This window comes from Canis lupus, chromosome 9, assembly GCF_048164855.1.
Source record: "Canis lupus baileyi chromosome 9, mCanLup2.hap1, whole genome shotgun sequence".
NCBI classification, from domain to species: Eukaryota; Metazoa; Chordata; class Mammalia; order Carnivora; family Canidae; genus Canis; species Canis lupus.
The window spans coordinates 46,728,951-46,741,409 of NC_132846.1; the positions used below are offsets into that span (position 1 = coordinate 46,728,951).

The 12,459-nt window shown below is 45.0% G+C and overlaps 1 protein-coding gene across 26 annotated transcripts in view; it reads left to right on the forward strand.

Moving 5' to 3' along the window:
* Positions 1 to 12,089, forward strand: part of SIPA1L1 (signal induced proliferation associated 1 like 1) — a 377,379-nt gene extending 365,290 nt beyond the window's left edge. For 24 of the 26 annotated variants that reach the window (XM_072839140.1, XM_072839145.1, XM_072839153.1 and 21 more), the window contains 4 exons: positions 5,505 to 5,651; positions 7,009 to 7,123; positions 9,400 to 9,484; positions 10,115 to 12,089. In XM_072839140.1, the coding sequence (XP_072695241.1) occupies positions 5,505 to 5,651; positions 7,009 to 7,123; positions 9,400 to 9,484; positions 10,115 to 10,258 (491 nt within the window). In that variant the 3' untranslated portion in view covers positions 10,259 to 12,089. The remainder of the gene's footprint in view (positions 1 to 5,504; positions 5,652 to 7,008; positions 7,124 to 9,399; positions 9,485 to 10,114) is intronic. The other 2 variants (XM_072839164.1, XM_072839166.1) reach the window with 1 other exon arrangement.
* The last annotated feature ends 370 nt before the right edge of the window (positions 12,090 to 12,459 follow it).

Below are 12,459 nucleotides of genomic sequence, written 5' to 3' on the forward strand. Positions count from 1 at the left end.
TGTCTGAGAACTCGTTTGCTGCCTCTTGTTTGGCAGAAGCTGCTTCTCCTGTTATCTTGACATTTTTAAAACCAAACCTCTTTCTAAAATTATCAAACCATCCCTTGCTGGCATTAAATTCTGCAGCTTTAGATCTTTCACCTTCTGTTTGCTTTGAGTTGTCATATAATGACTTTGCTTTTTCTTGAACCATACGAGAGTCTGTAGGAATGCCTTTCTTATTAGCAGTCCTGGACCCACCTAAAAGCCACATTTCTGATAGGAGATAAAAAGTTCTTTCACAAAAAGTACAAGGCTTTTGTGCCTACTGGCACCACTGCGGTGACAGCTTCGTGCATTTCCTCTTCTTTTTCCACAGTGGTCCTTAGGCTACGTTCATTTACCTTGAAATGGCAGGCAACTGCAGCAGCAGACCTCAACCTGTGATACATAGCAAGCAATTCAACTTTTTCGTGTTAGTTCATGTCTTTTCTCTGCTTTTTGGAAACACTTCCAGCATCACTAGTGGCACTGTTAATTGGTTCCAGTGATGTTATTCAAGGTTTATGGTATGGCACTAAACATAATGAAAGTACATGAGAATGGAGAGCAGTTTTTACCCTGATACCCAATTTACTGGTTATATAAGATAAACTGCTCATATGGAGATGATTAGCCTCACATGCATTTTAAATGGCTACATTGAACACTAGGCCTCACTGCAGTAGCAACAGGAGGTGGCTACAAAATTATCACAGTAGTACACTGCACATACCATAGTTAATTTTGTGCAATTATGACTTAATACTGCATCTTTGGTCACATTCCTCTCAACTGTGAGTGTGCCATGTACAGTATGTGCACATTTTGGAAAGTTGTAGCTTTTTATAATAGATTTGTATATATTTTCTGTATTCATGACATCCTAAATTGTTGTTTGCCAGTTTTTGAAATTGTTGCAAATCTTCAAACATTTTTCTGAAATATTTATAGAAAGTCCACATAGAACTATACCCTTGCGGTTCAAAACCTGTGTTGCTCAAGGCTAACTGTAAAACAATTGTTTATTATTTCTGTCTTTTAACCTTCTTACCAGCCTTGTAAGTAATTGATTTACTATTCCCTGCACTGTATGTTCACGTTTTCCAGTAAGATTGATACTTTTATGTTTTCTTTTTACTAATTAGCACTCCTTTTAATATTTCCTGGCAAGGCCAGTCTAGTTGTGTTGAACTCCTTTAGGTTTTTTTTTTAAGATTCATTTATTTTAGAGCACAAACAGGGGAGGGGCAGAGAGAAAGAGAGACAAGGAAACTCCCCACTGAGCAGGGAGCTGAATACAGGGCTCAAAATCCCACAACCCTGAGATCATGACCTGAGCCAAAATCAAGAGTCAGACACTTAACTGACTGAGCCACCCAAGCGCCCCCTTTAGCTTTGTTTTTCTGGAAAACTCTTGATCTCACCTTCAATTCTGAAGGACACCTTTGTTGGGTAGAGGATTCTTGATTTGCAATTTTTTTCTTTCAGCCTTTAAATAGGTCATGCCACTCTCATCTGGACCAGAAAGTTCCTGCTGAAAAGTCTTATGGGGATTCACTTATACATACCAGGTTGTTTGCTGTTTTTAAGATGCTCTTGTCTAACTTTGGGGACTTTAATTATAATGTGTCTTGGTGTGGGTCTTTTTACATTCATCTTATCTGGAACTCTCTGGTCTTCCTGGATCTAGATGTGTATTTCCTTCTCCAGGTTAATAAAGTAGCTTAAGCTATTTTTACTCCTTTTCATTCTTTTTTTCTTTTTGTTGCTCTGATCGGGTGAATTCCATTGTCTTGTATTCAAATTCACCAATCCTTTCTTCTGTTTCATTTGATCTGTTGAACCCCTCTAGTATATTTTTCAATTCAATTATTGTATTCTTTGGCTCTGTGACTTCCATTTGATATTTTCTTACATTTTCTTTTTGTTGACGTTCTCAATGTGTTCATCCATTCTTCTCCCAAGTTCAGCAAGCATCTTTATGTCCATTACCTTGAACTCTTTGTCAGGCAGATTACTTATCTCCCTTTCATTAAGGATTTTTTTTTCTCTGGTTTTATCTTGTTCTTTTGTGTATTACATATTCCTCTGTTTCCTCATTTTTCTGGACTCCTTGCATTGGTCTATCTGTTAGATAAAACAGCCACCCCTCCCAGTCTTGAAGGAGTAGCCTCGTGTGGGAGATGAACTTTATTCAACCCTGCCCTAGCTCTTTCTTGTCTCTCAAACATTTGTTTGTCCAAAAAGCCCATTTCATTTTTAATAGATCCTAGTAGTTGAGAGTGTGCCAAGACCAGTGTCCCAAAGGGGAGCATCTCAGTCAGCACCAGATTTAGGCTGATTATAAGCCAGACCCTCTGGCAGCAGCTCTTGAAGTATGCAAATATATAGTCTTTTGGAATCTCAAATGTAAGCCCCACTGACCACCAGAGCCAGGTGACCTCAAGGTGTCCCCTGGGTGGCAGTCATAAAAACCAGGGTGCTAAATGCATGTAGAAGTTCCTTTCTCAGAGGTAATAGTGAGCCAGAGGAAAGCAGAGGGCAAGCACAAAGATAGCATGCACTGGCTTCTATGTCCCTTGGACACAGCCATGGTCCCTTAGTTATGTGCCAAACCCGAAGCATATCCTTAGACCAAAGCTCTGGAACCAGCAGATAAGCCTCTTTTACAGAAAGATTGGAGTTTGTGTCAGTCTGCTTTCTGTGCAGTGCCCTGCTTTCTGTAGCCTGTCAAGGACCATCCCTCCAATTGTTAAAGTCCCATGGGACCCAGGAATGCAAGCTCCCCTGGCCACCAGAGCCAGGCAGTCAGGGGGTATCCCTTGGATGCCAGCCATAAATACTAGGGCACCAGATGCATATAACAACCTCCTCCTGGCATGCTTGGTAAAAATAAAGATTTCTAGAACTTACTCAAGACCTGCTGAATTTCCATTTTAATACAGAGGTGTAGTTCGGGGATTATATTTTTACCAAACAAACCATATGCTACTATTATTGGACAGATTTGGCTAACATTAAATTATTTTTTGGAGACTTGTATCCACTGGCTCCTTCAAGCCACCATAAGAACCTGGACTTACCATTGTTCTGTCTCTCCTGGACTGTGAGGATACAGCCTGTGGTGTCAGCCAGTCATGTGTTAACTGATTCATTCATTCAGTGAAGAGCAGGTATTGGTTTAGGGGAAGGTGTATTGATGCCAGGCACCTCCTTGTTCTTGCCTTTGGTTCATAAATGCCTTGTTTGCTCTGTTACCTAACTAGGTCCCAGGCTAATCAAAGGCCACATTCTGGGACTATGGGTTTACATTTCTTTTCCTTTCTCTTCAGTCTGTCCACCTCCATTCCAGGGTTCTGCACCCACCCTCCCCAACTGTGACCCACCCAGTAGTGAGCCTGCTATGGAGCCTGGGGTCCTGCTTGTTCATTACACATAAGCTCTAACCCTGGCTCCCATCTGCCCTTTTTCCTTCTGGGCATTCTGCCTCTATTCATACCCATGTTTCTCTTTCTTTCTGCTGCTTCTCTGAAGCAGTATTTTCTTTGGATATCCTGCTTGCCTCGTTCGGTTTCTCCCCTCATCACACCTGAGCTCTCAACCCACTCTTGTGCGCATTCCTCCAGCACCTCCATCCTGCTCACCTTCTCCCCAATGGCAGACATCACTCAGGGATCCTGCCAGCTTCCTCCTGCTGCCATGCCCCCATCTGACTACAGCTGGAATCTGGCTTCCATTTTCTCCATGATGTCACCCTCCAAAGTTGACATGTGAAATGACCAATGTTGCCATCCTGACTTTAGGAGAAAACTTCATGGTAGTGCCCAACTAGGCCCTAACCTTTTCTCCCCATGTGCCTCCAACTTGGGGCCACTCTCCACTGAGTTCCACTGCTCCTGCACCAATAAACCCTTTGTGAAGGCATGTCCACATGTGTCACGTCGAAGTGGACCCTGTCTTTTAGACGTGTACATTCTAAGAGCAATGTAGAAATCGCATGTGTGGTCACGGTCCAGCTGTGGGAGGGAGGGAACGGGCTGCCCTCCTTGAGCCCCTCTCATCCCCTCTTCATGCTTTCCTGAAAGTCAGGCAGCAGCACGGTGACCCCACATCCTAAATGGAGCAACCCTAGTTGGGCTTATCCCCAACCTGGCCTTGTTTCAGCGACTGTCACTGGGCAATGGGGAGGAGCGGCTTCTTTTATACATATGGAAATTCGGGTGCCAGAGATAAAAGGGCAGAAGGGCTGTGAGTGACACACAGAATTGTGTTCCACCTACTTACCCTTGGTGGGAACACGTTTAAATAGATCAGAGCATTTAATATCTGGCAGTATTTGTTGATTTCCATTTACTCATCATTTTGCTAATTTAAGCACATTAATAACTAGCAGCTGTACTTCAGAGCAGTTCTTTATGTAATTTGAAAGGGAAAACAAGCACTAAATATACTCTAGTTTACCAGGCTATCATCATTTGGGAAACTTTTTAACTCCTTGTAAACAGGTATTTCTGGAGTCACTCAGCAACTTTAACTGAGATTTTAGCTTGTGTTGGCATGGATTTTTAGTATCATCACATTCCGAGGGTGGCCTCTCTCCAGGAGTTGCACACTCTGCCCTCGTCCCTGTGCCAGCTCCTGCCCTGTTGAGAGCATGAGCCCAACGACACCCCTGCTCTGTTCTCTGCCTCTGTGAACTTGAGCAGTAGCAGCCCGCGCTCAGATGTCACACAGTGGCTCATTGTGCCTACTCCTCCCTGCCCCAGGCCAAGCGAGGGTTAGTTGTTATGACGGTTTCATGTATTTTTAAAGTTGTCACCTTAGAAGCAGCTCCTGCTATTGGACTGCTCTGATCCAAAACTGATCCCAAGAGTTGCTGCTTATGTTCTTGGGAAGGGGAAGAATGCCAAAATCAACCCTAAACTCACCTTCCTATAGTAACTCCATATGAATAATCAAGCCCCCCCCACCCCAATCTGATTTGGTTTTCACATCACCCTGCAGACACATCCAGCCATGGAAACCAGCAGGCCATCCCCAGGGGACAGGGAGTCCACGGGCAGGTGGGTCAGATCCCAGGGCCCAGTCTAGTAAGAATAAGCCTCATTATCCCTCACGACAGGTATCAACAAGCTTCTCTGGTCTGGCTTCAAAATCCAGAAACAGGCCTCATTGACCTACCCTGAATCCTTGGCTCTGTGGCAGGGAAGCAAGACACTGGAGCTGCCCTGGATCCCACTGTAGACAGACAGCTCCCACAAAGACAGATGCAAAACTAACTTTTCTAAGTCTCACACTACTAGAAATGAGACAGTGGGAGATGATTAAAAAATGAGCTAAGACTGGAGGAAGCCAATTCCTAGTTCATGTCAGCTTTAGAGTAGCCCCTGATGGTCTACTGTACTAGAAACGGATTTTGGGTAACAACTGACTGGTTGTCCTGTGGGCACAAGAAGGATTTTACCTCTCATCTCTTTCTACAGGAGAGTTCTCGGCCTCAGACAGCTCCCTCACCGACGTCCAGGAGACCCGAAGGCCTCCCATGCCTGACCCTGGCCTGATGCCCCTGCCTGACACTGCTGCGGATTTAGATTGGTCCAACTTGGTGGATGCTGCCAAGGCCTACGAGGGTGAGTCCGCTGAAGAGCCAAGCAGGAAAGCGCAGGACTGACAAGGCCAGGCTGAGTTTTGGAGGCAGGGGAGGTGTGAGGCTCTGGTCAGTCTCCATCCACTCTACTGCTGTGAATACACTGACGGCACATGTACTAAACTGGCACAGCTGGAAACCAGTGGAGCTAACAGCTACTGGGCATGCAGTAGAGGCTCACGCTGTGGGATTCAGTCCAGTGGAGCCTGACGTTCGCTCTACCTAGGAATTCATAGCATGGATGTCTCACCTCCCCATACGTGGGAGGGGCAAGGAGTGGGGGAAGCCCAGCAGTCACTGGAATGAAGAACACAGGTCTAGAGAGAGACCCTTCACCATGTCCTAAGGGTGGCAGTGCTCATGTAGTGCTGCATGTGTTAGGGCCTGGCCCCAGGCTCCACACATGTCGGGGACTCCCTGACCTCTCCCAACTCCATGTGCATTCTCCTGTGCCAGCCCACCATTGGGGTGCCTGCCTCGGTGCAGGCCCTCACACTGCAGCTGCTTTCTCAGACATCCTAAATGCAGTGCTATCTGTGGACGTGGACATAAATGCCTTTTTTCACTCTATGGTCATCATTCTAAATTCTTTGGTGCTAAAATATTCTTCATCAAACAGTGATAGCAGATGAGTGGTTTGGGTTTTGTTTTGTTTTGAATTGCTCATGTTTAAAGAATTAAAAGTGGCTATTCCATCAAGTTACAGTTTTCAGAAGAAATCGAATAGGCAACCATGGAATAGCCCATGAGGCCATCCCCATGTTAGCTGATGGCAATTCCCCAGGACTGCACTTGATTTTAAATTTCAATTTGTTAGTCACTCTCCTTTACAGGAGGTGGCAATAGTTTTGTGTTTTTAATGAGAGGTTTTAAACTTTTGATTTTGGTGTCTTGGCTCAAGTCTTTAAGTTGGGTATATTTTGAAACACGTATGGTTGGACTTTGGCTAAAACCCACTGAGGTAGCCAGGAATCTTGTGGAAAACATACTTCTAGAAGTGCATTTTATATCCTCACGAGTGGAAAAAGCCTTGGTCTGGAAATTTGGCCCAATGCCTGTTTCCAGGGAGACATTTCACAGAATGCTACTTTGATGAGTAAGAAAAAGAGGACTACAGATTGATTCACAACAAGTGTTTTCAAAAGGGCTCTTACAATGCTACTATCCTCTTACCACTTACACCATAATTCTTTCCTCCACGGGTCAGGAGACAGGGTTCCTGATGCAGCCCCACATGTAGATTAGATTTGACTGTCCTTGTGGGCCAGCTGTCGACCTTTGATGGGACTAGACCCAGGACATGGTTCCAAATACTGAACAGCTTCTTCTCTCCCTTCCAGTCCAGAGAGCCTCCTTCTTTGCTGCTAGTGACGAAAGCCACCGGCCCTTGAGTGCTGCATCCAATGGTGACCAGCTTGAGGAGCAGGCTCTGGCCCAGATGAAGTCTTATAGCAGGTTGGTCACCCAGCAGCGAGGTCATCACTCCGCACCGTGTGTCCCCTGCACTCGTGACAGCGAGTGTGGGGAAGAGATGGAGGCCACATGGATTAGCTGATTGAAGCTCATCACCAGCATGCCAGACTCTTCACATTCTAGAATGCTATGTAACTAAATACTGTAAACATAATTAAACTGTTCTTGATGACTTAGTCATCATCATGAATATTCATTATTATTGAATGCCATAATGCATTTATGCTCTCAGGGTTTATCGTGTTAAGGTGAGAAAAATCATTTGCCTTATTACATCCTTGAGCCTGGGTTTTGAGTTTCTCTCCCTACTCTCAGTTGGTCAGACTTGTAAATCTGCCTGCATCTTAGCAGCTTCCCAACATGCTGCTTTGGATCTGCATTAGGTCTGGGTCATCAGGATAGGGAAGATTCAATATAGAATGAAAAGCAAATGGTAGCTGAGGTCCAGAGAGTTTCCTTAGGAGTTAAGAGCAGAAATTTTGACTTTTGTTTCACTCTGCAGAGGCGGTCTTCCATTTTCCCCTCTTTCAAGTGGTGAGGATGTTGGATAGGTGTGTCATATTACTCTATATGACCAGAGGCTGCTGTGCTATGTGTCATAGGTGCTCCCTGATGCAGAAGAATTTTCATCGATTTGAAATCTCTCCTTTTAAAACCTTTTGAGGATGGTTAAGAATCCAGGTTACCTATAAAGTTGGACAGAAACAGACAACAATAGGAAAAGTGAGGCAGGCTTAGGTTGTTTAAATAGCCCAGGGGAGGGGGCTGGTTCCTGAAGACCTCACTGAGCAAATGTGCAAGGAAATGCTCTTGACAGAGAAAGAAGAGTTCATGGATAGTGCATTCACTCTTCTCACTGAGGCATCTCGGGAGGGAGAGGGGCAGTTTGTTAGTTTGGCTGTTGAGAACTTAAAAAAAACAAACTGTAGAGTCAAGGGTGCAGTGAACCCGAGGTGTACCTTCTTAGTACGGGGCCTCCCACAAGGAGAAGTCAAAGTGAACAAATCCATTCTCCTAAGAAAGGATTATTGAACAATAGTTCTTAAAGCTTAAGCTGAGGGTGATGGTTGGCATTTTTCTTCAGTGAACAAATGGAGTTAAAGGTGTTTTTAAAAATCAGAGCATATACAGACATGTAATTCACTTTGGAAACCTTCAGACATCAAGATAGGCTGCTAAGAATTTTCCTTGGTCGTCCCATTTTAAAAGTTTGAAGATCCTTATCATTTTACTTATTAACAGACTTGAGACACACATGCCACTGTGAGTTTTGCCTTATGGGCTTGTAGATCTAGAATCCTCAGGAGACAACAACACAGCTCAAGTAAAGACTGCCTTTTATTCCAGCATTCATCTGTGTTTTGACCTCTGGAAAGAGGCAGCTGCAGGTTCTCCCGGTGGAGGGCTCGAGACTCTTAGTTGTGTGACTCTGAGGTCGTGTGTTCGGTGAGAACCCAATTGGAAACTTTCTGCAGCTTGAATACAGGTAGACGGGAGTTGGACAAAGGACAGTTGACAGGGGTCTTCAGCCCTCGCCTGCTGGTCATCTGTCCAGGTAGTTGGGTGACCTTCTCATGCTCTAATAACTCCCTGGGATTTTATTTTTTGGTACTCCACTAGCAAGGCGTTACTAGCACTTCTATAAATTGGGAGAAAGAAAATGGGGAGGCCTAGTTTGCTAATCATGATAGTAAAGGAGACATTAGCATCAGACCAACGAGCTTCTGAAACATATTTTTTAAATATTTTAAGATACTTAGATAAGCTTTCAAGACGGAAGCACGGTAACTTAGCTGTACCTGGACGAGTAACCATAGACAACTGTTTTCTGGGGGACTCAGAGACCTCCCCTGTCCTTATCCCGGTTGCCCCGAGGTAGAACTGACATCAGCCCTCTGCACACAGGCACTCTTCTTGAAGAGCACAGGAAACACTCCACTGCTTGACACCTGTGCCTGCCAGAAAATACCTCTCCTGACAAAGAGACCATTTTCACTTACTGTCCTATATTCCTTTGTCGTGAAGATCCAGCATCTTTAACAGAGGAAGCTACTGATTGGCTGTGGTTCACCCTTGTATTACCCTTTGTTAAGATTACCATTTTCTTTTTTAAAGTGAAAATGCACATTGGGCCACCGTACTGAGTAATTTGACATTTAAAAAACCATTTTGCAAATACAGCGGCCTCGTTAAAAAATGCCAAACAAACCCAGCCGTGGAGGCTTCTGCCAACACCATCTTTTGTTTCTTGTCCCCAGCAGTAAAGATTCCTCCCCCACTCTGGCTTCTAAAGTGGACCAGCTGGAAGGTATGCTGAAGATGCTCCGGGAAGATTTGAAGAAGGTAAACACATCTTCCCAAAGCAGAGTGCCTGGTCTGTGCAAACTGCCCTTGAACAAACGCCCTTTTAGTGGAACAACATGTGGGTGTTCTGTTTTCTCGGGACACACATTCCACGAGCTGCTTGGAGCTCTGTTCCCACTGACACCCCTGTGCAGGCAGGCCTGCCTTGTCATGTGTACAGAAAGGTGGTTCCCAGCTCGTGAAAGCCTTCAAACCCCAGCCAGCCCCTCTGAGCCCTCTCTCTCGACCTCCCCACCTCTTACCTAATGGGTCAGTAGCCCAGACCCACACACCTCCATAGGCTTTCACACCAGGAGAACTGAAGGTTGCTTTGTCTCTTCCATGGCTTTGACTGTATTAAGACAGCGGCCAGCAAAACCATAGTCCAAAAGTCAGGACAATCCTTACCAAAGACATTAAAGTACACGTTAATGTCTTTGCATTCCAAAATAAACTTTAGTGGGTCTCTGGTAGACCCGTTCCCTGGCTTGAGTAGCCAAATGCCTACTATCAGGCCACACATAGAGATGTTTAGCAGATATTCAGGACGAAGAACAGAGTTGGGTGAAGGGGACAGATGGATCCGTAGCCCCCCGTCCCAGCCCTTTTCTACCCTGCTCTACCTCCCAGGAGAAGGAAGACAAAGCCCACCTGCAGGCAGAGGTCCAGCACTTGCGGGAGGACAACCTGAGACTGCAGGAGGAGTCCCAGAACGCCTCCGACAAGCTGAAGAAATTCACGGAATGGGTCTTCAATACCATAGACATGAGTTAGGGCAAGCAGCCATGGCCGGTCGGGCCAGGGGGCCCCGGGGTGCGCTCTAGTGAGGCCCGGCAGTCCCTCAGCCCTGCCACTGGACGCCTTCTCCGCACACCCGCCCTCGCTTCCTACTTCGGCCCCTTTTGGGGAGCGCACAACACAACAATTGCAGATCAACAATCATTATCTGCCTTTTGTAGAAAAGAAAAACAAAAAAGTAAATAAAAATTTTAAAAAGTAAAATAAAAGTTTAACTGCTAAAATGTGAATGTCTTTATTTTTTTGCACAATATCTTTATCTGTTACGTATTTAAAAAAGAAAGTGGGCCAAGGCGCCCTGGCCCATCTGCCTCTATTTCCATTAGCTCTTACAAGTTCAGGTAACCCAAGCTTTCCCTCGTTATACTGACAAATGTCATTGCTCCTAGGAAAATAGAGTTTTTTAAAATTGTTTATTTGGGGAGGGGGGTTTCCTTACCTTTATTCCTAAAATGCCTGGGGAGGGAGGTGCTTTGAGAAAATGCCTTCCTCCCCTGAACAACCTGTGCATGAGCTAGCGCCCTAGAGCCCCTATCTCCCCATGTCCGTGTCTGGCAGGGGCAGAGTCAGCGCCCCAGAGACAGAGCCAGGGCCTCGAGCCATGCCCCTTTGCGGTCCTGCATTGTGACGTCACTCCCCCCTTCCTTTCCTGGGGGAGATGGGCCCAGGTGTGCGCTCCTCAGAGCTAGAGCCCTTTTGATCTGGTTTAAGGGAGTCCCGTCCAATTGGAATCCATGCCCCTCCAGCTTCCTGGCTCCAAACATTAATTGGTTTCAGAATCCCTCCAGAGTGAAATCTTACTTGTATGCGTTTTGGTCCAAAGTATAGCTTTTGTTTGAGATGTGTAAAGATGAAAATGTGGCAAAATTGTATTTTTAGTGGACTCAAAATGGCCAGATTAATCCTTTCCAAAGCCAGACTTCACCAGTACTTATAACTAGGGAAAGTGAATGTTAAATTGTTTAATACTTGCTTGTTGGGAGCAACGACTGTGATCCTAGGACGGGCTTATGAAACCTGCATGTCCTGGTGTGCACTTGAAGCACGGTGTTTCCCGAATCCTTTTGTGGCCAGCCAGAGGATTCTGTTGCAGAAATGATTGATGTGCTGTTTTTCCTGTCTAGTGATGCAGCTGCTCTGGGCCTCTGGCCATTGTCCCAAGGCCCTCAGCCCTGCAGACAGACACACTGGGCCCACCAGTGTTGAGGGACCCGGGGAGCCCCTGGTGGCCTTGTTTCTTGCCTTCATAAAATGTCATGCAGCTGACACCCGTGTCCCTTCAGTGGCAACCTTGATGTAGGGAACGTTCAGCAATTTAGTGTCATCTGCTTGGAAGCTCCCCACCCCAAGTAATCTCAGCTCCTTCCTCCATCCCTGAGAGAAACTGGATGGATTTTCCCTCTACTCCTCCCACCCCCTCCACCAGACTTTTATGGTTTCATTCATGATTGTGATTTTTTTTCCATGGAATTTTTTTGGGGGGTGACATTTCCATCATGGAAATAGGAAGATTTTGGAGTGCTTTGTAAAGATCTCAATTGTCTGTCTATTTTCTCTCTTTGACTTGTATGAAGGAGATTGTTACGTTGCCTGGTATCTCTTTGTAAATGAGAAATATCGCTAACATCCAAGCATTCTGAAGTCTTGCTGATCCTTCCGAGTTTTAGTTTTTATTTAGTCTTTCATTTGTTTGGGGGCTTGGGGCAAGCTATTTATTAGAGTTTTGCAACAGAGTTCTTGTTTGAAGTCTTTAAAGACTACTTGTAAAATTCAAACAATAAAATTCATTTTAAACGCTCTTTTAAAATGCCTTGGTATTATTGCTTGAGGTTTTCTTATTTGAAAGACCACCCAGTAACTCATTGACCCTCCTTGCAGCCGATTTTTTTTCATGAGGTTCCATAAACACTGAAAAAGGGTTCTTCAAAGTTTCTGTCCCTCATAGAATGTTAATGACCTTTTTTACTCTCTGTACACATGTCCTTAGAGAATTCCTAATTTGGCTTCTCTGCTTATAATTTAATATTTGCTGAGCACTTTCTAATTAGTTCCCTCTTCATTATCCATGTGTGGATTTTCCATAACAACACCATCATTCCCTGAGCCCAGCACATTTTTGGACCTCCGCTACTGCATCACTCGAATCTGTGTTAGATGTTGTGTGCTCAGGGAATACA